Raw genomic sequence first — 27,874 nt, 5'->3', positions numbered from 1 at the left:
GCATGCGACGGCTGATGGGGTGGAAGGTGACGACAAGGGGACTATGTCCTTGTTACAAATGGGGTAAGGGGAGTAAGAGCGGAGCTGTGGGATATAGAGGAGACCCTAGTGAGAGCCTCATCTATAATGGAAGAGGGGACCCCCTGTTCCCTGCAAAATGAGGACATCTCCGATGCCCTGGTATGGAACACCTCATCCTGGGCGCAGATGCGGCATAGACGGAGGAATTGGGAGTAGGGGAGAAAGTGTTTACAGGAAGCAGGGTGGGAAGAAGTGTTGTCAAGATAGCTATGCGAGCGAGTAGGTTTGTAGTAGATATCGGTCAATAGTCTGTTTCCTGTGATGGAGACGGTTAGATTTAGAAACGGTAGGAAGATGTCGGAGATGGTCCAAGTGAATTTGAGTGCAGGATGGAAATTAGTAGTGAAGTTGATGAAGTCAGTGAGTTCTGCATGGGTGCAGGAGGCAGCAGCAATGCAGTCGTCAATGTAGCGGAGGTAGAGTTCGGGGATAGGGCCAGTGTACGCCTGGAACAGGGATTGCTCAACGTACCCTACCAAGAGGCAGGGATAGTTAGGGCCCATGCGAGTGCCCATAGCTACGCCTTGGATTTGGAGGAAGTGGGAGGAATCAAAGGAGAAGTTGTTGAGGGTAAGAACCAGCTCTTCTAGGCAGAGGAGAGTATTGGTAGATGGAAATTGTGTGGTTCTGCGGTCGAGGAAGAAAGGGAGGGCTTTAAGACCCTCCTGATGGGGAAAGCATGCTGGGAAGATTTATGATGTTTCCAGGACTTTAGAGTCTGAGCTATAGGGAGATGTTGGACAGGCTAGGACTTTATTCCTTGGAGCTCAGGATGCTAAAAGGGGTGATCTTATAGAGGTGTATAAAATCATGAAGGGAATAGATTGGGCAAATGCAGAATATTTTCCCCTTGGTAACAGAACCAAGAACCAAGGACAGGCTGATGGGGGGGGGGGGGGGGGGGGGGGGGGGGGGGGGGGGGGGGGGTGGGGGGGGAGATTTAATTGGAATCCAAGGGGCAACTTTTTCCATGCAGTGGGTGGTGGATGTATGGGACGAGCTGCCAGAGGAGGTAGTTGAGGCAGGTAGAATCACAATTCTTAAAAGACACCTAGACAGGTACTTGGATATTAAAGATTTAGAGGAATACGAGCCAAACATAGGCAGGTGGGACTAGCTTAGACTTGGCATCTTAGTCAGCAAGGGGAAGTTGGGCTATTTCCAGGCCGTGTGATGCTAAGGAGTGAGCGGCCTAGTGAGGGAAGTGCCCTGTGAGAAAAGTGTGAGTCTTTGGCTCGAGAGTCTTTGGCGAGGAGGCTGAGGAGAGGAGACCATGCAATACGCTTGAGAGGTAGAGACCAAAGAAGGAGATGTCAGGCAAGCTGATTCAGTGCGATGCTTGCAGTATGTGGGAGGTCAAGGACACCGCTGGTGCCTCTGGCTGCTACAAATGCGAAAAATGCATCCAGGTAGAGCTCCTGAAGGGCCGTGTTGGGGAACTGGAGAAGCAAGTGGATGACCTCCGGTTCGTACGAGAAACGGAGTAGTTCCTCGACAAGTCCTACATTACGATTGTTACACCTAAGGTACTGGAAGAGAGAAGGTGGGAGACAGTGAGAAAGGGAGGGAAGCATGGAATGCCAACGTCCCCGGGTGGTGTACCTCTTGTAAACAGGTTCATCCGCTTAGAAGCTGTTGGGACAGAAGACGTGAGCGCGGACTGGCCTGTGATGCGAATAGGGCTGTTGAGCCAAAACCAAAAAGGCCTAAGGCAGGCAAGGCCATTGTAGTGGGAGACTCCATCGTGAGAGGTACAGACAGGGGTTTCTGCGGCAACAGACGGGATGCGAGGATGGTGTGCTGCCTTCCCGGTGCCAGGATCCAGGATGTCACGGACAGAGTGCAGAAAATCCTCAAGGGCGAAGGTGAACATCCGGAAGTGGTAGTGCATGTCGGCACAAACGATGTCGGAAAGAAGGGGATGAATATTCTGCAGCGTGACTTTAGAGAGCTCGGAAAAATGTTGAAAAGCAGGACCTCAAGGGTTGTTATCTCCGGTTTGCTTCCAGTTCCCTGTGCTGGCGAGAGCAGGAACAGGGAGATACGGGACCTGAACGTTTGGCTGAGGAACTGGTGCACGGGGCAGGGATTTAGATTCTTAGATCACTGGGATCTGTTTTGGGGTAAGGGGGAACTGTACAAAAGGGACGGATTGCATCTTAACAGGTGTGGGACCAGCATTCTGGCAGGCAGGTTTGCCACTGCTACACGGGTGGCTTTAAACTGAATAAGGGGTGTGGGGTGTCGAATGGGATAGTGGAGGATGGAGTTAAAGGGAAAGGGTTTCTTAAATGTGTGAGCGTAGAGGCCGAGGGGTGTAAAATGAGGGTAGAAGAAATAGGTAGCAAGGTGAAAAGTGGCAGGCAGACAAAACCAGGGCAAAAATCAAAAAGGGCTACTTTTCAACATAATTGTATAAGGGGTAAGAGTGTTGTAAAAACAAGCCTGAAGGCTTTGTGTCTCAATGCAAGGAGCATTCGTAATAAGGTGGATGAGTTGAATGTGCAGATAGCTATTAATGACTATGATATAGTTGGGATCACGGAGACATGGCTCCAGGGTGACCAAGGCTGGGAGCTGAACATCCAGGGATATTCAATATTCAGGAGGGATAGACAGAAAGGAAAAGGAGGTGGTGTAGCGTTACTGATTAGAGAGGGGATTAATGCAATGGAAAGGAAGGACATTAGTTTGGAGGATGTGGAATCGGTATGGGTAGAGCTGCAAAACACTAAGGGGCAGAAAACGTTGGTGGGTGTTGTGTACAGGCCACCTAACAGTAGTAGTGAAGTTGGAGATGGTATCAAACAGGAAATTAGAAATGCGTGCGACAAAGACAAAACAGTTATAATGGGTGACTTCAATCTACATATAGATTGGGTGAATCAAATTGGCAGGGGTGCTGAGGAAGAGGATTTCTTGGAATGTATGCGGGATAGTTATCTAAATCAACATGTAGAGGAACCAACGAGAGAGCAGGCTATTTTAGACTGGGTATTGAGTAATGAGGAAGGGTTAGTTAGCAATCTTGTTGTACGTGCCCCCTTGGGCAAGAGTGACCATAATATGGTTGAGTTCTTCATTAGGATGGAGAGTGACATTGTTAATTCAGAAACAATGGTTCTGAACTTAAAGAAAGGTAACTTTGAGGGTAGCAGCACATTTGGAAAGTGGTGAAATCATTGGACAAAGTCAGCATGGATTTACGAAAGGTAAATCATGTCTGACGAATCTTATAGAATTTTTCGAGGATGTAACCAGTAGCGTGGATAGGGGAGAACCAGTGGATGTGGTGTATCTGGACTTCCAGAAGGCTTTCGACAAGGTCCCACATAAGAGATTAGTATACAAACTTAAAGCACAAGGCATTGGGGGTTCAGTATTGATGTGGATAGAAAACTGGCTGGCAAACAGGAAGCAAAGAGTAGGAGTAAACGGGTCCTTTTCACAATGGCAGGCAGTGACTAGTGGGGTACCCCAAGGCTCAGTACTGGGACCCCAGCTATTTACAATATATATTAATGATCTGGATGAGGGAATTGAAGGCAATATCTCCAAGTTTGCGGATGACACTAAGCTGGGGGGCAGTGTTAGCTGTGAGGAGGATGCTAGGAGACTGCAAGGTGACTTGGATAGGCTGGGTGAGTGGGCAAATGTTTGGCAGATGCAGTATAATGTGGATAAATGTGAGGTTATCCATTTTGGTGGCAAAAACGGGAAAGCAGACTATTATCTAAATGGTGGCCGATTGGGAAAGGGGGAGATGCAGCGAGACCTGGGTGTCATGGTACACCAGTCATTGAAGGTAGGCATGCAGGTGCAGCAGGCAGTAAAGAAAGCGAATGGTATGTTAGCTTTCATTGGAAAAGGATTTGAGTATAGGAGCAGGGAGGTTCTACTGCAGTTGTACAGGGTCTTGGTGAGACCACACCTGGAGTATTGCGTACAGTTTTGGTCTCCAAATCTGAGGAAGGACATTATTGCCATAGAGGGAGTGCAGAGACGGTTCACCAGACTGATTCCTGGGATGTCAGGACTGTCTTATGAAGAAAGACTGGATAGACTTGGTTTATACTCTCTAGAATTTAGAAGATTGAGAGGGGATCTTATAGAAACTTACAAAATTCTTAAGGGGTTGGACAGGTTAGATGCAGGAAGATTGTTCCCGATGTTAGGGAAGTCCAGGACAAGGGGTCACAGCTTAAGGATAAAGGGGAAATCCTTTAAAACCGAGATGAGAAGAACTTTTTTCACACAGAGAATGGTGAATCTCTGGAACTCTCCGCCACAGAGGGTAGTTGAGGCCAGTTCATTGGCTATATTTAAGAGGGAGTTAGATGTGACCCTTGTGGCTAAGGGGATCAATGGTTATGGAGAGAAGGCAGGTATGGGATACTGAGTTGGATGATCAGCCATGATCATATTGAATGGCGGTGCAGGCTCGAAGGGCCGAATGGCCTACTCCTGCACCTAATTTCTATGTTTCTAAACTACCTCTCACTACTTCCTGCCGTTCTGATTTCAGCTGCCATGGTTACAGATCGTATATGCAGGACTTGGAACCATCGTCTTCACTGTGGTAAATAAATCATAGCTTTTCCCCCCATTACCTTATTTGTTAGAGGGCCTGCAGTTATCAAGGAGTTGCATGGGTGAATCCACTATCCAGGGCCTTTCCTCGGGAGCTCCGCGAGGTTCACAATCTCCTGGTCTCTTCACTCCCCCCCCCGCCCCGCTCCCTCGGCAGTTCGGCCTCTGAGGAACAGTCTTGTAACACAGGCACTAAGTGCTTAAGTGACTTAATGGGACTAGCAGCATCTCTGGAAAACAGATATTTGATTGGTAATTGTGTCGAGGGTTATGGGGAGAAGGCAAGAGAATGGGGTTGAGAAGATAGATCAGCCGCTCACTGCCTCCCCCTGCTGGGCCGGGCCGGGCTGGGCTGGGCCGGGCTGTGCCGGGCTGGGCCGGGCTGGGCTGGGCCGGCCGGGAGCCCGCGGTGCTGCTGGCGTGGAGCCCGCGGTCGTCCCTCCCTCCATCACCTCTCTTCTTGTCCCGACAGTTCCTGGCTTACGACACACAGCTGCTGGTGGGCAACAAGCGCTACTCGCTGAGCCCCGAAGAGCACATCTTCGCCGCGCTTTGCCTCTACGTCGACGTCGTCTTCATCTTCTTCTTTATGCTCCAACTCTTCGGAGGCCGCGAGTGAGCAGCCGGCGGACGCTCGGCCCTTTCCCACTCGCCTAACCCTCCGCCGGAGAAACCAACACGGCTCGATCCCCGCTTCCAGCACCAGTCACCGCTCCATGAACCTCACTCCCGGGACCCGCTCCTTCCTCGCTCTCTGCTCAACTTGCTCCCACTTCTGCTGACTTTCCCCGCATCACATCTTTCTTTCCGGTTCTACAGACACCGCCCCAGGTCACCTCAGCTCAAATCCTCCCAGGCTCCGTTCGGCGAGGATTGGGGCAGCGATTATCTGCCGAGCCAGAACTTTATTCCAGCCAAAGATCTTTGATTCCACCCGTCTTCCTTACCACCAAGTCTAAGATCATTATTACCGATCCTCCCAACCAACAGAGCAGGCGGCGACTCTCCTCCCCGATCAGTATACACTTTGATATACTGTAGATGTGGGCAAATGTTGGAGCGAACTCCTCTCCTATTCCCGGAACAAAGGCGGCTCCGCCTCACCGCCTGCTCCCCTGCAGCCCCACCTGTCCTGGGGCCACGCTGCCGCCGCACCCACATCAACACATCTCAGCTGTAAACATTTTCCAATTCTCTCTATGGAGGCGACGGTATTTTCCGTGACCTCTGTGCCCCGTTCAATTAAAGTATTGTTACAACTTTTCAATGGTTTTCGGTCGTGGAATCGGAGAACGTTAAAGTATTTGAATCGACCAGAGCATCCTCCTTAATTGGACAATTATTTGGAGACAAGAAACTGCAGATACTGGAATATTGAGCATACACTGAGTGCAGGAGGAACTCAGCGGGTCGGGCAGCATCTGTGGAGGGAATGGACAGACAGCGTTTCGGGTCAGGACCCTTCTTCAGACTCGTATGACCCGTTGAATTCCTCCAGCACTTTGTGTTTTGTTCAAGATTTCAGTTTCTTCACTTCCAGAAATTGAAGTGTTTAGATGGATAAATTAGTCATGAATCAATCACACCATATTGTTTAAGTCTGAAGAAGCGTCTCGACCCGAAACGTCGCCAATTCCTTCTCTCCATAGATGCTGCCTCACTCGCTGTGTTTCTCCAGCATTTTGTGTCTACACACCATATTGTGTTCAGTTTTGACCATCCTGTTATAGGAAGGATGTAGTTAAGCTGGAAAGGGTGCAGCGAAGGTAGACACAAATGCTGGAGTAACTCGGCGGGACAGGTAGCATCTCTGGAGAGAAGAATGGGTGACGTTTCGGGTAGAGACCCTTCTTCAGGATGCAGCGAAGATGCGCTAGGATGTTGCCAGGAATTAAGGGCCTGAGCTACAGGGAGAGGTTGGGCAGGCTAAGACTTTATTCCTTGGAGCGCAGCAGGCTGAAAGGTGATCTCCTGGAGGTGTATTAGATCATAGGATGGGGGGGATAGATAAGAGTGAGTGCATAATATTTTTCACCGGGTAAGAGTGAGAGGGGAAAGATTTGATAGGAAACTAATGGGCATTTTTGTTTTCACGTGGAAGGAATATTGAACAAGCTGCCAAGGAGGTAGTTGAGGCAGGTACAATATAACAATTTAAGAGGTAGTTGAGGCAGGTACAATATAACAATTTAAAATATACTTGGACATGTACATGGATTAGAAAGATTGGGTGATAGGACCAAATGTAGGGAAATGGGACTAGCGTAGATGGGGCATTTTGGTCAGCACGGATGAGTTGGGCCGAAGTGCCAGTTTCCGAGCTGTACAGCAAAATCTAGTTGCTGTGCAACTTCAGCTTGGTGCCATTTGTACGATTTTTCTTTGCGTTGTTCGCTCATCCCCATCACTTGGATTCATAAGGCGTCAGTTGTGTGTGATGATCAGAAACCCACGTTTCATTCGGCAGCATGGGATCCATCACTGGGACTGATCCAGACCGAGGGCTGGATGCTCTGTGCCTGCTCCTTAGCTGTGCGATTCCCTCCCTATTAACGTGCTCCTCAAAGCTCTCCTTACCTCTTCAGTTTCAGACAGATGCTGTGAGGAGCTTTGGGACAGGTTTCCAAGTTATAATGACTGTCTTGTGGCACTGTAGTTTTATTGGGGACATTTATCAACATTGTAGCATATGTGTTCATTGCCACTGGGGGGGGGAGATCATTAATTAACGAGAGTCAGATTCGGCAGAATGAGATGCATGGAAAGAGGCAGGTGGGGGTGTGGCTTGAGATTGAGACGGATGTAAGAAATGTACAGGAATAGAGAGACTGATAGCAAAGATCTTATAGCGGAACTCTGCTCTAAGATCTTTGCTGATTGGGAGAAAATAGGAAGGGAGCAATAGATGGAAAGAGAGAGGATAAGGGAGTAGGTGGCTAAAGAGTGAAACATAAGAAACAAAGGTTGTGAGAGGATTAGAAACATAGAAATTAGGTGCAGGAGTACGCCATTTGGCCCTTCGAGCCTGCACCGCCATTCAATATGATCATGGCTAATCATCTAACTCAGTATCCTGTACCTGCCTTCTCTCCATACCCCCTGATCCCCTTAGCCACAAGGGCCACATCTAACTCCCTCTTAAATATAGCCAATGAACTGGCCTCAACTACCCTCTGTGGCAGAGTTCCAGAGATTCACCACTCTGTGTGTGAAAAAAGTTCTTCTCATCTCGGTTTTAAAGGATTTCCCCCTTATCCTTAAGCTGTGACCCCTTGTCCTGGACTTCCCCAACATTGGGAACAATCTTCCTGATTAACAGAGAAGAGGATACTAAAAGTCCCTTCAGCCCACAATGTCCTTCTTTCCTTCTATTGCTCCCTCTGTCTCCTATGCCTGCATGTGATCTATATCCCTCCAGTCCATTGCATATCCATATGATTAGCTAAAAGTATTTTAAACGCCACTATTATATCTGCCTCGGCCACCACCCCTGGCAGTGCGTTGCAGGCACCCACCTGATCTGTGTAAAACACTTTCATTGCACATCATCTTTAAACATTGCCCCTCTTAATTTAAAACTATGCCCTCCAGTATTTGATATTTCCAGCCTGGCAAAAGGTTCTGCCTGTTTTCCCTATCTACGCCTCTAATTTTATAAACATGTGTCATGTCTCCCCTCAGCCTCTGAAGTTCCAGAGAAAATCCAAGATTTTCCAAATTTTCCCTGCTGTACTCTAATCCAGACAGCATCCTAGATTATCTGCACCCTCTCAAAAGCATCCACATCTTTCTTGCAATAGGATGACCAGATCTGCATGCAATACTCCAAATGCGGCCTAACCAAAGTCCTATAGAGCTGCATCATGGCTTCCTGACTTTTGTAATGAATGGAAGGGACTTCCATTTTCAAGGCAGAGATTGACATATTCTTGATCAATACGGGTGTCAGGGGGTTATGGGGAGAAGGCAGGAGAATGAGGTTGGGAGGGAAAGATAGATGAGTCATGATTAAATGGCGGAGTAGAGTTGATGGGCCAAATGCCTTATTCTGCTCCTAGAACCTATGAACAACAGACAGAACAAAGGCTCTGCATTGGTTGGATGAAATGTGCCTTTGTTTAATAATCAGAATGATAAAACTATTCACTTTTTACTCATTGTTTTGCACCCAAGGAGGTGTAAACTTTGGCACTGCAGCAAGGTATGCCACATGATTTTCTGCCACAGATTTGAGTTTCTCGTGATTTGCTATTGTTTCAGCAATGTTGCACAGCCAATTGCTAACTTTTTGTCCTGTCCAAACACCATCAATTCAGTGACCTAACTACATGAATAAATGGTGTATCAACTGCACTACCCAACCCTGCAGCTTGTTCATGCTGCAGAGTGAGAGCTTGTAACTGGGACACCGAGCAATGAGCAAACAGGCTGCGATGATCCACTGCGATTCATGAGGGGGGTGGTCCCTCAGGATCGGAGTTCCACGGAACCGCCACTTAGTGATACCACCATCCAATAAAAAATAAAAAGGATCCGAAACACTCGCACATGCTCACACACACACAACATACATTAGGAGGTGACACAAAGTGCTGGAGTAACTCAGCGGGTCAGGCAGCATCTCTGGTAAACATGGGTGGGTGACATCTTGTGTCGGGATTGTTGAGCCATGATTGAATGGCATAGACTCGATGGGTCGAATGGCCTAATTATGCTCCTATAGCCTATGAATTTATGTTCTCCAGAGATGCTGCCTGACCCGCTGAGTTACTCCAGCATTTCATGTCTATTTTTGTAAACCAGCAATGCAGTTTCTTGTGTCTACATTACAAGTTATTGTTACAAAGACACACGTGAGCATACATTAAAAGTCACAATAGAATGCAAATTTACACACATGACAGTACTTGATAAGTGTCTACACACGCACACGCCAAATCACAAACACAATACAAAATAGACGAACATTCAAGTTTCACATTTCTTTACAAAAAAAGTGCTTTCATTCACGATAAACTTCACAGAAAATAATTCCCCATAAAACATGGACCTGTGCTGAGGTCACAATGATTCAGTGACATCAAACAATCAACCAACAGAACTGTCTTGCACATCTCACACGGGCTAATCCTGTGTAACATGCAGACACCAGGAACACACACATACACACAGCACAGAGACTGATCCATCGCTCCACAACTAACATACAAGTCAGACACCGAAAACAGAGAGCAGAGATTATAGTTTAACATCCATCAGTAGGGAACTGCACATACATGTGATTACACACACAATGACGTACATACGAAGAGCACGAGAGACGCTCACGATTGCATGGGGACACGTGGATAAGCACAACAAAGATACGCACACGGAAGCAACACTCTTGTGCACAAAGTCACACGTGCCATAGCACAAGATAGGGGGCACGCGCACAGAATACTCCACTATACATGGTTCAGATGGTTTCTTTACAGACATAATAAAAGTGCTTTTCTTCATGATAATCTGTTCGGAATGCAAAAAAAATCCTCCCGGAGAAACAGTTCAGCGAGACTCTATCTCATTGCCAGAGTCGGCCCCACGCCAGTCACCTCAGGGTCAGTCAGCCTGTGGCAGGGAGAGCACGGAGGGGAGAGGGGAAGGGGGGCGGGGGGGGGGGGAGGGAGAGGAGAGGCAGCTGCAGTGGTTCTTTCAGGCTGGTCGAGCGGGCAGCAACGAGCCTGGCACCTCCGTTAGGGGGGGCAGAAGTCTGCAAAGTAGGGATGCTGCAAGGCTTCCTCAGCTGAGATTCTCTGTACCGGATTACACTTCAGCAGGTTCTGTGGGCAGGACAGGCAGTATATTCAAAGTCAGACACAGAGTACCAGCGACACATTCCTCAGTCTGTCAAGTTAGACACGATGTTGAACGACACTCTGACAGGGTGTAGTTCCCTCAGTACCGCCCCTCCCACAATGCGGCGCTCTCTCAGTATAGCCCCGTCCCATCGTGCGACGCTCCCTCAGTACCACCCCTCACAATGCGACGCTCCCTCAGTACCACCCCTCACACAATGCAGCACTCCCGTAGTCCCGCTCCTCCCACAATGCGAAGCTCCCTCAGTACCACCCCTCTCATAGTCCCACACTCTCCCCTTCCCGCCCCATGCGGTGTGCCTCACCTGTAGCAGATCCCGTCCCGTAGTGTTGAGTTTTGGAACAACGTTTAGCAGGGAAGTTGTTGCCGGATACATGGGATAGGGCTGGAAAAAATAAATAGTAAAAGGTTCCTCCTCTGAGATTGCACAGATTAATTAGAGGTAGATAGGCTCTGCACAATAAATTGGGGGAGAGTGGCAGAAGGAGGGGGAGTGATTGGGGAAAGGCACGGGTGTGAAAGAGGGTTGGGGAGAGAAGGAATTGGAGGGGATAGAGTGAAAGCCATAGAGGGAATGACAGGGTGAGATTAATGGAAAGGGGACAAGGAAGGAAGGTAAAAAGGGAAAGAGGTGAGACAAAGATAGTGAGAGGATGAACACAGTATAGGAAGAGGATCTTCGGCCCACAATGTCTGTGCTGAACATGATGTCAAGACCAACCCAAATCTATCTGCAGGTGATCCATATCCCTCCATTCCCTGCATATCCATGTGCTTATCGAGAAGTTTCTTAAACACCACTATCATTATCTGCCTCCATCAACACCCCTGGCAGCACTTTCCAGGTGCCCATCGCACTCTGCGTAAAAAATACCTGACCCTCACATCTCCTTTAAACCTTACCCCTCTCACAAAGCTGTGCCCTCCAGTCTTTGACATTTCCACCCTGGGTAAAAACTTCTGACCTTATATAACCATATAACAATTACAGCATAGAAACAGGCCATCTCGACCCTTCTAGTCCGTGCCGAACACGTATTCTCCTCAGATCTAGGCCTCTCATAATGTTCATAAGTTATAGGAGCAGAATTAGGTCATTCGGCCCATCGAGTTTACTCCACCATTCAATCATGGTTGATCTATCTTTCCCTCTCAACCCCATTCTCCTTCCTGCCTTCTCCATTAACCCCTGACACCATTACTAATCAAGAATCTGTCATTCTCCACCTTAAAAATATCTTTTGGCCTGGCCTCCACGGTCATCTGCATATGATGTATACAGAAGTATAATGTTATAAACTTCTATCGGGTCTCCCTTCAACCTCTGGCATTCCTGAGATGAGAGATGTAGAAATGATGATGAAGAGACTCACAGTCTTTATCACCTGCACCTGTCACTCCGAGGGTCAATGAGAATCAGCTCTGTACCTCTCTGAGGACAGAATAACCCTGACTGTGATCTCTGAGGCACAGAGATGAATGTACTCTCATTAAGTACACCTATAATCCTGGCAGCTGGTACCTTTCCTCTTTAAACGGATTAATTGCACAGCAAGATTTAACCCCAAAAGGCTGCATTAAATGAGGACTGCATGAATGGGAGGATTTGGGTCCAACATAGAAGGATTTTGTAAAACCTTTAAACCACAATCAGGCTGTGCAGCTGATGTAGGTTCATTAAATGATGCACAATGGCGCAGTGGGTACACCCGCTGCCAGATGTTATGGGGAGAAGGCAGGAGAATGGGGTTGAGAGGGAAAGATAGATCAGCCATGGTTGAATGGCGGAGTAGACTTGATGTGCCGACAACTACAACTTATGAATGCCAGTTTTGGCTCAGTTCCCATCTCCAGTACTGAGGAGCTCAGTTTCAGGGTAATCTGGTAAATTGTCAGCATTCACTGGTTCTAATCCCACATCCCTCCCTTTTGCCTTCTCCCACAATATGTCTGACCCGTTGTAATATTATTACAGGGATCGCCAATCAGTAGAATCGTCCCTTCTTGACAAAGCTCAGAGTTAAATTGTCGTCTCTCCCCATGCACTCAGGCAGGGGAAAGGAGTACCATCGCAGAGAGAGCCACACTCACCTTGTAGTCGGGAAGCTTGGTCATTGATGGCCATTGCTCCTCCGTTGGGGTCCCCAGCAAGGTGAAGGTGTCAAGGAGAAACCTAGGAGTTAGGTGCAATGTGAAGATAGAGCAGTAGAGGAATGTTGAGTGTGGGAGAGGAGTGGGTAAGTATGGGTAGAGTTATTAGCATTGATGATAAACACAAAATGCTGGAGTAACTCAGCGGGTCAGGCAGCATCTCTCGGGAAAAGGAATAGGTGACGTTTTGGATTGAGACCCTTTTTCAGACTGAGAATCAGGGGAGGGAAACTGGAGGCTTGAAAAGGTTCATAACAAATCAGCCGGCACTGATGACCAAGGAAAGGTGGAGCCCACAATGGTCTATTGTTGGCTGTGGAAGAGGTGATAATGAAAGAAAATATGGACACAAACAGTGAAAAAGGCAGGACAACTAGGGTGTGAGAGGGGCGTAGAGAAAGGGAATGGAGGGGTTACTAGAAATACCTTTGGGTTGTAAGCTGCCCAAGCGAAATGAGGTGCTGTTCCTCTAATTTGCGAGTAACCTCACTCTGACACTGGAGGAGGCCCAGGCGAGAAAGGTCAGTGTGGGAAGGTTAGTTATTAGCAATGGTGTTGGTTTATTAGTCACTTTGTTTTGCGTGCTAGCCAAGCAGATCATGCCATATATGATCACAAATATGCAAAAGAGAAAATAAACACAGTGCAGAATACAGTTACAGCCACAGAGAAAGAGTAGGTTAAAAAATAGCGCAACAAACGTAGATCGGAAGATCAGGATTTCATCCTGAGCGTATGGGACATCCATTCAGTAGTCTGATAATTGCGGGGAGGAAGGAGTTCCTGAATCTGGTGGTACATGGTTTCAAACTGTTGTATCTTTTGCCTGTTGGGAAAGGGTGGATGGAATGAGGGGTCCTTGATTATATTGGATGCTTTCCAGAGGCAGCGTGAAGTGTAGAAGGAGTCGACGGTAGGGAGTCTGGTCTACATGGACTGGGCTACATCCGCAACTCTTCGGAATTTATTGCAGTCTGGGATCGAATTGGGAGAGGTTACAGACGGTGAAGATTCCTGCCAGCTCGTCCGTGCGGGACCTGAGGACACGGTCGAGGGACACCACCAGGCCAGGCCCATTCCATGGGTTCACACTGTCAGTGGTGACGGGAGAGTGAGATAGACAGAGAAAGAAAAAACGAGAAAGAGAGAGAGAGAGAGAGTGAGAGAGCGACATAGGGCAGGAGGGTGAGAGTGAGAGGCAGGGCGCACGCTGAGTGAGAGAGCCACAGAGAGGCGTGAATGAGACCGATCAAGAGGAAGAGCAATGTGCTTTCCCCACTTTAAGTACAGCTAGTCTTTTAAAACAACCCTCTCCCGAGTTAAATGCCATGAGCCCCTCCGATACACCTCCTTTCAAATCCTCAAGATTATTCCAGGCATCAGTTCCCTGAAGATTCCTTGTGCCCATAATATTTGATAAGGAGGCTAAGGATGCTGAAAGCATGGGATTTTAAAAGGATATCGGAAGATTCTCTTCAGCTGATCGTCTACGTCGTTACCGGGGAATAGAGGTCTTCCTGCGTTCGCCAATTCTGCAACACAATGGATTTGTTAACGGCAATGGTGACGGGCAAAGGTTTCATTTCATTTCATTTCAAACTCAAGTTTAGAATGTACTAGACCAAGTGCAGACCTGTTGGGTCTGTTTCCCCAACGTGCGTTTGCGGGAGGGGGCCTGCGGCATCACACTCACACTAACTACCCCCCAAACACACAGGCGGGGGGAGGGGGGAGAGGGAGACGGGTTGGGGAGAGAAGCGGGGAGGGAGGGGAGAGAGGGAGGAGGAAAGGGGAGATTGGGGGGAGAGGAGAGAGAGGGGTGGTGGGGGAGAGGAGAGGAGGAGAGTGGGGAGTGGGAGGTGAGCGGGGTGGGCAGGAAGAGGGGAGAGAGGTGGGAGATGGTGGGAGGGGATGTTAGAGGGGGGGAGAGGGGATGAGGGGCAAGGGAGAGGAGTAGGGGGGAGGGAGGGGATATATAGCAGTACAGTACAGCAAAAGGCCCTTCGGCCCCACATTGTCTGTGCTGAACACAATGCCAAGTTAAACTATTCTCCTGCCTGCACGTGATCCATATCCATTCCCTGCGTATCCAGGGGGTACAGGCAGAGGCGGATGTCCATGGGAAAGTGCCTGCGTTACCTGCGAAGATGCAGCCCGCTGACCACATGTCGATGGACGTGGAGTAGAGTTTGGCGCCAAAGAGGACGTCCGGAGGGCGGTACCACAGGGTCACCACCTGCAGTGGGAGGGAGTCAGACACGTCAGCCACCCGCATCCTCCGTGCAGAGGAGAAACGCAGCGGTTCTGCAGTCTTCAGCAGCAATCCATCAGTGCCCCTCCCATAGTCAGTGCTCCCTCACCGCCCCTCCCACAGTGAGGCATTCCCTCAGCACCGCCCCTCCATCTTTCTGACACTCTCCCAATAGTTTTTTAATGTTGTTACGATACCAAGTCGACCACTATCTCTGGCAACTTGCTCCATGTGGGCACAACCTTCTGTGTGAAAAACTTGTCCCCGGGCTGAATTTAAATAATTCTCATCTCACCTTAATCTATGCCCTTCAATTTTAGTCCAATTTATGCTGGGGAAAAGTCTTTGACTTTTATCCAGGATGCTCATGAATTTATAACCCTCTATGATGTCACCCTTCTGCCTCCTACACCAGAGAACAAAGACCCAGCCCATCCAGCTTCTTCTTATGACTCAAACACTGCAAAAACATTTTCATAAATCTATTTTTTGCACCCTTTCCCGTTCAATCACATCCTTCCTCCAGCAGGGTTACCAGAATTGTACAGAGTGCTGCAAATGTGGTCGCACCAAGGTTTTGTACTGTTGTAACATGACATCTCAACTATCAACTCAATACCCTGACAAACGGCATAATCTGTTCCCCACAGCAGGTCAGGTAACAGGACAATTTAACGGTGGGCAAAGTACTGGAGTAACTCAGTACTTCAGGCAGCATTTTTGGAGAACATGGATAAGTGACTTTTCGGGCCGGGATCCCGAAGAAGGGTCTTTATCCAAAATATCACCTATCCATGTTCTCCAGAGATGCTGCCTGACCTGCGGAGTTACTCCAGCACTTTGTGTCTTGTATAAACCACCATCTGCAGTTCCTCCTGTGTCAAATCCAACAGCAGATACCAGAACGAGCAGGTTAAATGGTTTCCTACCTCTGCAGAATAACATCGGACAGGGATCCCAAACGCTCGAGCCAGTCCGAAGTCTGCCAGCTTCAACTCCCCGTTCTGTGCAGGAGGAGACAGCATGAGCAGGGGGAGAAAGATGCAAAGCACCAGACACACATGGCAAGCACCCACAGACACATGACACAAAGTGCAGGGGTACCCAGCGGGTCAGGCAGCATTTGTGGTGAGAATGGACAGGTGACATTCATTGTGATCATGGCTGATCGTCCCCTATCAATAATAGCCTGTCTTCTCCCCATATCCCTTGACTCCACTAGCCCCTAGAGCTCTATCTAACTCTCTCTTAAATCCATCCAGTGACTTGGCCTCCACTGTCCTCTGTGGCAGGGAATTCCATAAATTCACATTTTTTCTCACCTCAGTCTTAAATAATCTCCCCTTTATTCTAAGACTGTGGCCCCTGGTTCTGTACTCGCCCAACATTGGGAACATTTTTCCTGCATCTAGCTTGTCCAGTCCTGTTATAAATTTTATATGTTTTTATAAGAAATCCTTTCATCCTTCTAAACTCCAGTGAATACAAGCTTTGTCTTTTCAATCTTTCCTCTTATGACAGTCCCGCCATCCCAGGGATCAATCTCATAAACTTACGCTGCACTGCCTCAATCACACGGATGTCCTTCCTCAAAGTAGGAGACCAAAACTGTACACAATACTCCAGCTGTGGTCTCACCAGAGCCCTATACAACTGCAGATGAACCTCTTTACTCGTATACTGAAATCCTCTTGATGTGAAAGCCAACATTCCATTAGCTTTCTTCACTGCCTGCTCTACCTATAAGCTAACTTTCAGTGACCGGTGTACAAGGACGCCCAGGTCTCGCTGCACCTCCCCCTTACCTAACCTAACCCCATTGAGATAATAATCTGCCCCCTTGTTTTTGTCACCAAAGTGGATAACCTCACATTTATCTATATTATATTCCATCTGCCCACTCACTCAACCTGTCCAGGTCACCCTGCAACCTCCTAACATCCTCTTCACAGTTCACACTGCCACCCAGCTTTGTGTCATCTGCAAACTTGCTAGTGTTGCTCCTAATTCCCTCTTCCAAATCATTAATATATATGGTAAACAGTTGCGGCCCCAACACCGAGCCTTGCGGCACTCCAATCGTCACTGCCTGCCATTCTGAAAAGGACCCGTTCACTCCTACTCTTTGCTTCCCGTCCGCCAACCAATTTTCTATCCATGTCAACACCCTACCCGCAATACCATGTGCTCTAATGTTAGTCACCAGTCCTTCATGCGAGACCTTATCAAAGGCTTTCTGAAAGTCTAGATACACTCCATCCACTGGCACCCCTTCATCCATTTTACTTGTCACATCCTCAAAAAATTCCAAAAGATTAGTCAAGCATGATTTCCCTTTCATAAATCCATGTTGACTTGGACTAATCCTTTTACTGCTATCCAAATGTCCCATTATTACCTCTTTAATAATTGACTCCAGCATCTTTCCCACCACCGAAGTCAGGCTACCTGGTCTGTAATTCCCCATTTTCTCTCTCTATCCTTTCTTGAAAAGTGTGATAACATTAGCTATCCTCCATTCCACAGGAACTGATCCTGAATCTATTGAACATTGGAAAATGATCACCAATGCGTCCACTATTTCTAGAGCCATCTCCCTGAGGACCCTGGGATGCAGACCATCAGGCCCAGGGGATTTATCATCCTTCAGTCCCATTAGCCTGCCCAATACTATTTCTCGCCTAATGAAAATTTATTTCAGTTCCTCTACCCACTTAGATCCTCTGTCCTCCAGTACATCTGGGAGATTGTTTGTGTCTTCCTTAGTGAAAACAGATCTGAAGTACCTATTCAACTCTTCTGCCATTTCCTTGTTGCCCATAATAATTTCACCCGTGTCTGCCTTCAAGGGACCCACATTTGACTTTGCTACTCTTTTTCCCTTAACATATCTAAAGAAGCTTTTACTGTCCTTCTTTATATTCCTGGCCAGCTTCCCCTCGTACTTCATCTTTTCAGCCCTTATTGCCCGTTTTGTTTCCTTCTGTTGTCCTATGAAAGTATCCTAATCCTCTGGCTTCCGGCTACTCTTTGCTGTGTTATACATTTTTTGTTTTAGCGTTATTCTATCCCTAACTTCTCTTGTCAGCCACAGTTGCCTCCTACTCCCCTTAGAATCTTTCGTTATTTTTGGAATTAAATGATCCTGCGTCTTCCGGATTATGCCCAGAAATTCCTGCCATTGCTGTTCCACCGTCATTCCTGCTTGGAGGGGAAAGGAGCATGGTGACTGGCGGGGGGGAGAAATGTGTGCGCACTGGGGTTGGGGAGGAGAGGGGAGATGTGGGCGGTGCTCCTGGAAATTGGAAAAATTCGGTCAGCCCGTCACCTCAGAGAACAGGAGCTCTGTCGCCCACAACCCAGCCCAGCCCAGACCACCCCATTCCCGCTCAGCAACCCATCCACAACCGCAGCCACAGCACACCTTGCACAGTTGCAACCTCTGCCAGCCTTCCAGGTCCCGGATTTTCTCCAGGGTTCGGCGAGGGCAGCCCTTGCCCTTCCCTCCCGTCTCCCCCGACGGGCAACGTGATGTTGCTGGCCGTTCTCACACTCACCCTGTTGATGAGCAGGTTCTGTGGTTTCAGATCCCTGTGCAACACGTTCCTGCTGTGACAGAATGCCAGCCCCTTCAGCAACTGGTACATGAATGACTGCAGGAAGAGAACAGCACAGGGCCATCAGCCTTGTTGGCAGCAGCTCTAATCCACCAGTGTTTAATGTTTTGGGGTGGTACTATGGCGCTGCCTCATAGCATCAGAGATCTGGGTTCGATCCTGACTACGGGTGCTGTCTGTACGGAGTTTGAACGCTCTCCATGTGACCACGTGGGCTTCGTCTAGATGTTCCAGTTTCCTCTCACGTCCCAAAGACGATCAGGTTTGTGGGTTAATTGGCTTCTGTAAATTGTCCCTAGTGGGTAGGATAGAACTAGTGTAAGGGAATCGCTGTTCTGTGCAGACTTGTTGGGCCAAAGCATCTGTTTCTACTCTGTATCTCTAAACTACACAGAACAGTATCACAGAACCATACAGCAGGGAAACAGGCCCTTCAGCCCAACTCGTCCATGCCATCCAAGATGCCCCATTCAAGCTAGTCTAATTTGCCCATGTAGGCCAATATCCCTCTAAACATTTCCTATCCATGTACCAGTCCAAGTAATTTTTATAAACCTCCATTAGTTATACACTCCAGGGAAAACAGTTCCAGCACATCCAGCCACTGTTTATAATTCAATCTCTCCAGTCCTGGTAAAATCATTACTTTTAAATGCTGTTATAGTACCTGCCTCAGCTACCTCCTTCCATACACCCACCCACATTATGTGAAAAAGTTGCCCCTCAAGTTCCTTTTAAATGTTTCCCCTCACATCTTAAACCTATGTCATCTGGTTCTTGATTCCTCTACTCTGGGGGAAATACTCTTTGCATTCATCCTATCTATTCTCCTCATGATCTTATGCACTTCTGTTTTATCACCCCTCAGCCTCCTGCACTCCAAGGAATAGAGTCCTAGCCTGCCTAACGTCTCCCAATAGCTCAGGCCCTCAAGTCCTGACAACATCCTTGTCCCTTTCAAGCTGAATGACACCATTCCTATACCAGGGTGACCAAAACTGAACACAATACTCCAAATGCAGCCTTACCAACGTATTGTACAGTGTCGGTAATGGAACTTCACTCAGGAAGTAGTGCGTGCACTCTCTGCCCTGGGGGTGTCTGGTGTACAAGAAGAGGAAGATTCACTGTGTACATGAGCTTAAAGATTTCCACATTACAGTGCTTCTGCAACGAAGATTCACAGATCCCCTCAGCTAAGATAAGGAACATTTACCTTCACAATCTCAGGATCAAGATCGCCATTGCAACTGTCAAAATATTTCTTCAGGTCCTAAAAGAAAAACCAAGAACAGTAAAAATTACCAGCTCCCAATATGAAAGGCAATTTGCATTTGTTTCTCCCCTTCCCCCTCCCCTTCCTTCTATGTTCCTTCTTCTGGCTTTTACAATTCGCGCCTCTTCTATCCTTATCTCACACTGTTTATCTTTTCATCTCTGGTCTTTGTCCAACCATCTGCCTATCAATAACTCCATTACCTGTATCTACCTATAGAAAAGGTAGAAGGGAGAAAAGTAAAGCAAAAGGTAGAAGGGAGTAAAGTAAAAATGGAAGGCAGAGAGAAAAATCAAAAAGGCCCACATCACAGCATAATTCGATAAGGGCCAAGAATATTAAAACAAACGTGAAAGCTTTGTGCTTTAATGCGAGGAGTGTTCGTAATAAGGTGGATGAATTGAATGCGCATGGAGGTTAATAGAAATGATATAGTTGGGATTACGGAGACATGGCTCCAGGGTGACCAAGGCTGGGAGCTCAGCATGCAGGAGTATTCAATATTCATGGAGGATAGACAGAAAGGAAGAGGAGGTGGGGTAGCATTGCTGGTTAAAGAGGAGATTAATGAAGTGGTAAGGACAGACATTAGGTTGATGCGTGAAGACAAATGTAGGTCCCTTACAGTCAGAAACAGGTGAATTTATAATGGGAAACAAGGAAATGGCAGACCAGTTAAATGAGCACTTTGGTTCTGTCTACACCGAGGAAGACATAAACGATCTCCCAGGATTACTAGGGGACCGAGGATCTAGTGGGAGGGAGGAACTGAAAGAAATCCACATTAGTCAGGAAATGGTGTTTGGTAAACTGTTGGGACTCGGCAGATAAATCCCCAGGACCTAATGGTCTGCATCCCAGAGTTTCTATCAACTATGCAGAAAGGCACTGCAGATGCTGGTTTACATCGAAGAAAGACACAAAATGCTGGAGTAACTCAGCGGGTCAGGCAGCATCAATGGAGAAAAGGTATGAGTGACGTTTCGGGTTGAGACTCTTCTTCAGACGGCCGGGATTGATAGGCAGGCTGGAACAAAGGCCAGAGATTAAAACAGATTGTGAGACGGAATGATTGAAGAGCAGAGAATTGTGAAGCCAGAAGGAGGGATGTAGGTGGAGGGGGAGAAATAGGTGGGATTCCAGGAAGAGCACAGGGAAGGGGTGAGGAGGAGAATGGGGAAGCAAAGGGAATAGCTGTACACAGTCTAAGCAGATGTGTTTAACCACAGGAGGTTCTGTGTCTCTAGTTTACTTTATTGTCACGTGTATCGAGACGCAGTGAAAAGCTTTTTCTTGCGTGCTCTTCAGTCAGCAGAAAGACTATACATAATTACAATTAAGCCATACACAGATACAGGATAAAGGGAATAACATTTTTTGCAAGGTAAAGTCTGGTTCTGGATGGGAATCCAAACAACACTGCACAGAAGCAGAGTCAAAACCCATCAGACCTCCCCTTTCGATCCCAGCCACTCACTAATATTTGGTTATTCTATAATTACACCTCACGCTGCCTTGGAATTGCACCCTGGTCACTCCTTCTTCTCCCCTCTCCCATTGGGCAAAAGGCATATAAGTGTAAAAACGTATTACTCCAGATTCAGGGACAGTTTCTTTCCAGCTGTAATCAGGCAACTGAACCATCCTATCACAAACTAGAGAGCAGTCCTGATTGGAGACCTCATTTGAGACCAGGCACGTGCCGTGCCGTGCCGTGAGTAAATACTCAGGGTAGGCACAGTTGGCTTTAAATAAAAACTTAAACGCGCATGCGCAGATTCTTCTCTCCGTAAAAATAAACAATAAAAATAAACACAGTAACAATTCAATTTGCCCAAGGCTTCCAATTCTCCTTTATTCTGAATTACTGACTGGGTGGTGGGGTTATAGCAGGTGGAGAGATGGTGGGAAAAACGGGAGCACAGGGAAAAGTTGAATCAGTTGTCATCTTATTGAATGACAACACTTGTTCAAGGGACCAATTGGGGGGAGAGTTCCTTTCACAGCGTGTGGAGAGTCTGTGCCAGGGGTAAAGTTGCAGGGAGGGCAGGAGCGTTGAGAAGGAGGAGGTCGGGGATAATGCCAGTAACTCATTCACCGCTGCTGCGGCGCTCCGGACGCAGAGCCACCGCATTATAGCTGGGGATAGAAGCAGCTCGGGTAGCTGCGAGCGGCTGCTGAGACCCAACAGCAGAACTGGTACGGTATTTAAAAACGTAAAGCACCAAGAAATGTATTTACCACATTATCGGTACACAAACTCCATTCTTCTCTCTTTGTTTCCTAAGATACTCTTCAGATAATGGCAACCCATATTTGAAAACCCGCCAAGAAACTAGTGCTGCGCATGCGCAGTAGGCTGCTGCACATGCGCAGTGCTGCAAAGGCAGAATTTCTGCTGCCTTCAGCCCCGCTTGAAATTAACGGCTTGAAGCAGCGCTGACGGCACGTGGGCTACACAGACCTTCGCGTGTTGCAAGTGCGCGGATGAAAGGCACGGAGAATTATGCCTAGCTAAGAGATCGATCTCTTAGATAGGCATTATTCTCCCATGCCTTTACTATTTATATTTAGTAATTACCATTTTATAATATTAGTCAGGGTAGGCAGTGCCTACCTTGCCTATCCTGTTGGCACGTGCCAGTTTGAGACCCTCGGACTATTTAATTGGACTTTACTGGACTTTATATTGCTCTAACGATATTCACGTTATTCCATCTATCATGTATCTGTACGCTGTGGACAGCTCGATTGTAATCATGTATTGCCCTTCCGCTGTGGGTACTACTTGACAAAAGCTTTTCACTATACCTCAGTACACATGACAATAAACTAAACTTAACAAAACTAACTTTGTAAACCTGCCCGTCCGATCCTCCCTGCTGTATCTGTGTACCTGTAGCACCACCTTCCCCACCAACCCCTCCACAGGTTCATGTTGGCACTAGATGGGGTAAAAAACTTACCTGGTCACAATACTCAAACACCAGGGTCAGCTTCTTATCGCTGTGAAGAACATCGTGCAACCTTTGGAGATAAGACAATGAGCATCAGATTGAAAGGCTCGAGCGGAGGAACCGATGGGAGGTTTGCAGCGCAGTCAAGGGCTGGAGACCCGCTCAGGTGGTCACAGCTAACTCTGCCTGACATGGAGTCGGAATAGGTTGGTGTGAGATGTGGATACTGAGTCATGGGAGGATAAGGCCTTTGAGACACATGGAACCAGGATGAGGAATAGGCTGTTGAATCATAGTAATACTGCACGGAAACAGGCCCTTCTGCTGAACCTGTCCATGCCAACCAAGATGCCCCATTTACACTAGTCCCTTTTTCAGTGGTCAATGGTGCTTTATTGTCACTTGTCCAAACGCACAGTGAAATTATTTTCTTACCTGCAGTCCAGTAGAATATTGCCATACACAAGCACATCCACAATTAGCAACATGTACAGAAATAGTCCACTGAGCCCGCATGCAAATTGCGCCAGGTTTTGGTGCCCTTTTCAAAGTCCAGTCCGCACTCTAGGTCATGAATAGTGCCCGATCCAGGCAAACCCCACGTTGCTGTTGGGCTTCCAGCCATCGCCTTCCTTGGGCGTGTGGATCGACCAGCGTACCTACGTCCCTCTCCTCGTCCGTCCACTTTTGTGCCCCGGGGGCACCTACCGTAACTGACCTTGAGGGCGCGAAAGGCAAGACTTGGTTCACTCTCCTACCAGTCTTGCTTCTTGTCGTCGTCACCGGTTCCCCCCCCCCACAGGCCAAGGCCTGCAGGGTCCTTGTCCACGTTTGGCCCATATCCCTCCAAACCTTTCCTATCCATTGCACCTGTCCAAATGTGTTTTAAATGTAGTTATAGTACCTGCCTCAACTACCTCCTTCGCAGCTCGTTCCACATACCCACCACCCTCTGTATGAAAAAGTTGCGCCTCAGAGTCAGGGGCTATGCGGAGAAGGCAGGAATGGGATACTGATTGGGGATGATCAGCCTTGATCACATTGAATGGCGGTGCTGGCTCGAAAGGCCGAATGGCTTATTCCTGCACCTATTGTCTATTGTATATTGTCTCAGGTTCCTATTTAAGCTAGTGAGCCCTGGAATAAGAAAGATTTATTCACCCAGAGTGAATCTGTGGACGGACACAAAGTGCTGGAGTAACTCAGCGGGTCAGGCAGCATCTCTGGAGTAGGTGACATTTTGGCGTGGAGACTCTTCTTCAGACATCAGAGTGAATGTGTGGAACTTGTCTACCCTAGAGACAAGTGCTGTCCAGTACATTAGGGATAGTTCAAAAGGTTTTTAAAGATTGAGGTAATGAGAGGGTGTGGGGTTGGTCTGTGGGGATGGAGTGTTGTGGTGTGAGACAAAGAGCTGCTGCTGTTCCTTCCTGCACTCTGCCCCCATTCCCTCACCTGACGATGTTTTTATGCTTCAGCTCCTTGAGCAGACAGATCTCTCGCAGGGCTGAGCTGGGCACGCCCTGGGGGAGAGAGAGAGAGAGAGAGAGAAATCACACACACACAGCATGGAGCAGCTTCAGACATCAACGGCAGCGAGTGCTTCACGCCCAGTAACCCCAGGGATGCGGCTAGGCATGACAATGTCGCAACAATGCCAGGAAGCCCCCCCCACCCTCACGTAACCCCGGGGTCGATCTCCCTACAACCCTGGGCCATCACCACGTAGCCTTGGGATCCCTTTCCCTGTAACCTTAGGGGTCCCAGCTGTGCACTATGGCCCCAGTAACAGCCAATAACCCGAGGGAGGGGGGAGGGGGGTAGCTTTCTCCCAGAGGACCTCACCCTGTAACCCTAGGGGCCCACACTCTCCACCCCTGGGCTCCACACCATCCCCTTTGCCCCGTGGGGGTTGACCGAGTGCTCCCACACATGCCCCCCTCCCCCGCTCCTCACGCACCATCTACCTCATCGTCATCGTCCAGTCTAACTCTCTTCAGCGCCACAATCTCATGAGTTTCTTTGTTCTTTGCTTTGAACACCGTCCCGTAGGTTCCTGCGTGAGGAGCAGACAGACTGTTGCTGCTTTCAAATTTTAAGTCACACAGCACGGAAACAGTCCCTTCGGCACAATTTAAGTTCTAGGAGCAGAATTAGGCCATTTGGTCTACGCCACCATTCAATCATGACTGATTTATTTTCCCCTCTCAACCCCATTCACCTGCCTTCTCCCCGTAATCCCTTACACCCTAACTAATCAAGAATTTGTTAATCTGTGCCATAAAACTACCTAATGACGACCTCCAGAGACGTCTGTGGCAATGAATTCCTCTTCATCTCCTTTCGAAGAGTATGTTCTTTTATTCTATTTTATTCTGAGGCTATGGCTTCTGGTCCTAGGCTCTCCCATTAGTGGACACATACTCTCCACGTCCATGCCATTCAGGCCTATCCAACTTGTCCATACCGACCAAGATGCAAGATCTACACTAATCCCACTTGCCCGCGTTTGGCCCATACATCTCTAAACGTATTGTACTGTTCTATATTCTCCAGTGTTTCTGACAGGTATTATATCTCGCTCGATTTAGTTGTTTAAGTCCTCTGTATTTTCCAAAAAGATTGAATACCCCCCCCCCCCCCCCCCCAATTACTTCTCCTCTCCCTGTCTATTATCATAGGAAGAGTTCCACATAAGATGAGTTAACAAAGAAGGGAGGACCTAAGAATTCACAAAAACCTGAGGAAAGGCAGTGGGTGGGAGATTCTAATCTGCAATCCCCTGGGAAGCTTGAAGGAAAGCAGGCAAACTGTGGATACTGGATCTTTGGTGAACGGAGACAAGGGAATGGCTGAGGACAGAGCAGGGCCTGTTGCAGTGACCTGATAGTGTCTTCTTGATGCCTCAGCCTCTCACAGTCGGCAGCAAATGCCTGGATGATGCCATGGAGGGGAATCTCCAGCTGGTGCATATCCAGCTGGTGCTAAAATGGCAGGTGGTTGTAAGGAGAATGCATAGAGGCTGCATGGAATTAAATACAGGCGAGGTGAGGATGTGGCAGATGCATTATGATGCAACAAATATCAACTTAACCACTCCGGCACAAAAATAGAAAACAGTGTGACTGTGACTCTCGCTAGAGCCCATAAAGACTAACCTTTTCCCATGGTTTTCCCAACAACCATCAGGCAATTGAATACTAGAACCCCCAATTAAGCACTGAACTACATGGACCTGCGGGCATTAGTCATTTTGTCTCTCCATTAATATTGTTTTTAGATTAGATTAGATTAGATTTGTGTGTGCGTGTATTCATTCACACGCATATATATAAAAATATACGCATAGCTATGTATACACACACACATCAGCCTGCAACTCCAATGGCCAGCCTTTTTCCCAGGTCCTGGGAATTTATCTGCCTTAATATTAATTAAACCTGTGAATTATTCTCCCACTTTTCTGCAATCTCCTTTTACATTTGCGCCTTTAATCCCCAATGACTACTTAGAGGACCTATAATTCAGTCGCATCAATGTAATAATTTCCTTCTCATTTCTAAGAACCACCCAAATCACTGCATTTGGCACAATTCGTGGAGGGAATAGACAGGTGGTGGTTTGGGAAAGGTTTGTGGCGCGCTGGCTTTCATCAGTTAGGGAATGGAGTATGGAATGAAGAAACAAGGAACTGTAGATGTTGATTTACACAAAAGGACATTTCGGGTCGAGACCCTTCTTCAGAACGTTCAGATATCATGATAGGTTGTTCATGAGTGATGAGGGAAATGTGGTTCCGTTGGAGGGGCAATACTGATGGTACGCCGCACTGTGGGAGGAGCAGTACTGAGGGAGCGCCCCAATGTTTCTTAATTTTTTTTAATTTTACAAATACTTTTATTCAAAAAATAAAAATAAACATACAGAGCATTAACACAATCAAAGACTGCCTATGTTGACAGTTTACGAACCGTCATCAGAAGGTGGGAGGGGCATTAAGGGAGCGCCGCACTGTGGGAGGGGCATCGAGGGAGCGCCGCACTGTGGGAGGGGCGTGGAGGGAGCGCCGCAGTGTGGGAGGGGCGTGGAGGGAGCGCCGCAGTGTGGGAGGGAGCGCCGCAGTGTGGGAGGGGCGTGGAGGGAGCGCCGCAGTGTGGGAGGGGCGTGGAGGGAGCGCCGCAGTGTGGGAGGGGCGTGGAGGGAGCGCCGCACTGTGGGAGGGGCATCGAGGGAGCGCCGCAGTGTGGGAGGGGCCGCGCCGCTGAACCGTCAAACTCCCCCCACCCCCGGTCGTGTCCCTGTCATCAGCCCGCAGGCCCCAGCTGCCTCCCTCCCCCCGCCTCAAGCCGCGCCACCGTCGTCCCCTCACCTTCGCCAATTTTCTCCAGTTTCTCGTATTTCTGCATCACGGCGACCACAACCCGGCGGCAGGAAACAGCGCCGCTTGCAACTCCGGAGGACCAATGCACTGGAGGACCACTGCAACCCCAGACACAGCGCCTCCCGCGGTACTGGAGGACCACTGCAACCCCAGACACAGCGCCTCCCGCGGTACTGGAGGACCACTGCAACCCCAGACACAGCGCCTCCCGCGGTACTGGAGGACCACTGCAACCCCAGACACAGCGCCTCCCCGCGGTACTGGAGGACCACTGCAACCCCAGACACAGCGCCTCCCGCGGTACTGGAGGACCACTACAACCCCAGACACAGCGCCACCTACAGCACCGGGGTTCCAATATACTATCAGACACAGCGCCTCCCGCGGTACTGGAGGACCACTACAACCCCAGACACAGCGCCTCCCGCGGTACTGGAGGACCACTACAACCCCAGACACCGCGCCACCCACAGCACTGGAGTTCCAATATACCATCAGACACAGCGCCTCCCGCGGTGTGTGAGGACCACTACAACCCCAGACACAGCGCCTCCCGCGGTACTGGAGAACCACTGCAACCCCAGACACAGCGCCTCCCGCGGTATCTATCTATCTATCTATCTATCTATCTATCTATCTATCTATCTATCTATCTATCGATCTATCTATCTATCTATCTATCTATCTATCTATCTATCTATCTATCTATCT

General features: G+C 48.4%; 2 protein-coding genes across 5 annotated transcripts in view; one reads left to right on the top strand and one right to left on the bottom strand.

Annotated features, from left to right (window-relative positions):
• faim2a (Fas apoptotic inhibitory molecule 2a) overlaps nt 1–6,033 on the top strand; it is a 43,072-nt gene extending 37,039 nt beyond the window's left edge. For all 3 annotated transcript variants that reach the window (XM_055634240.1, XM_055634241.1, XM_055634239.1), the window contains exons 11-12: nt 4,607–4,660; nt 5,144–6,033. In XM_055634240.1, the coding sequence (XP_055490215.1) occupies nt 4,607–4,660; nt 5,144–5,290 (201 nt within the window). In that variant the 3' untranslated portion in view covers nt 5,291–6,033. The remainder of the gene's footprint in view (nt 1–4,606; nt 4,661–5,143) is intronic.
• Nucleotides 6,034–8,764: 2,731 nt separating this feature from the next.
• On the bottom strand, nt 8,765–27,306 carry cdk5 (cyclin-dependent kinase 5). 2 transcript variants are annotated; one of them, XM_055634236.1, is made up of 12 exons: nt 27,152–27,306; nt 24,750–24,838; nt 24,238–24,305; nt 22,792–22,852; nt 19,766–19,822; nt 18,490–18,585; nt 15,862–15,936; nt 14,821–14,917; nt 12,622–14,213; nt 10,835–10,915; nt 9,443–10,493; nt 8,765–9,272 (listed from the first exon to the last, which is right to left on the bottom strand). In XM_055634236.1, exons 1-9 carry the CDS (start codon nt 27,186–27,188, stop codon nt 14,107–14,109), a joined length of 687 nt encoding a protein of 228 aa, XP_055490211.1. In that variant the 5' UTR covers nt 27,189–27,306; the 3' UTR covers nt 8,765–9,272; nt 9,443–10,493; nt 10,835–10,915; nt 12,622–14,106. The 2 variants fall into 2 exon arrangements, with proteins under 2 accessions (XP_055490211.1, XP_055490212.1); XM_055634237.1 differs by lacking the exon at nt 27,152–27,306 and having other exon boundaries at nt 8,765–10,493; nt 24,743–24,838.
• Between the last annotated feature and the right edge of the window lie 568 nt (nt 27,307–27,874).

This window comes from Leucoraja erinacea, chromosome 4 (genome assembly GCF_028641065.1).
Source record: "Leucoraja erinacea ecotype New England chromosome 4, Leri_hhj_1, whole genome shotgun sequence".
Lineage (NCBI taxonomy): Eukaryota > Metazoa > Chordata > Chondrichthyes > Rajiformes > Rajidae > Leucoraja > Leucoraja erinaceus.
Note: the sequence above shows the minus strand (reverse complement) of the source record. Positions and strands in the feature narration are given on the sequence as shown.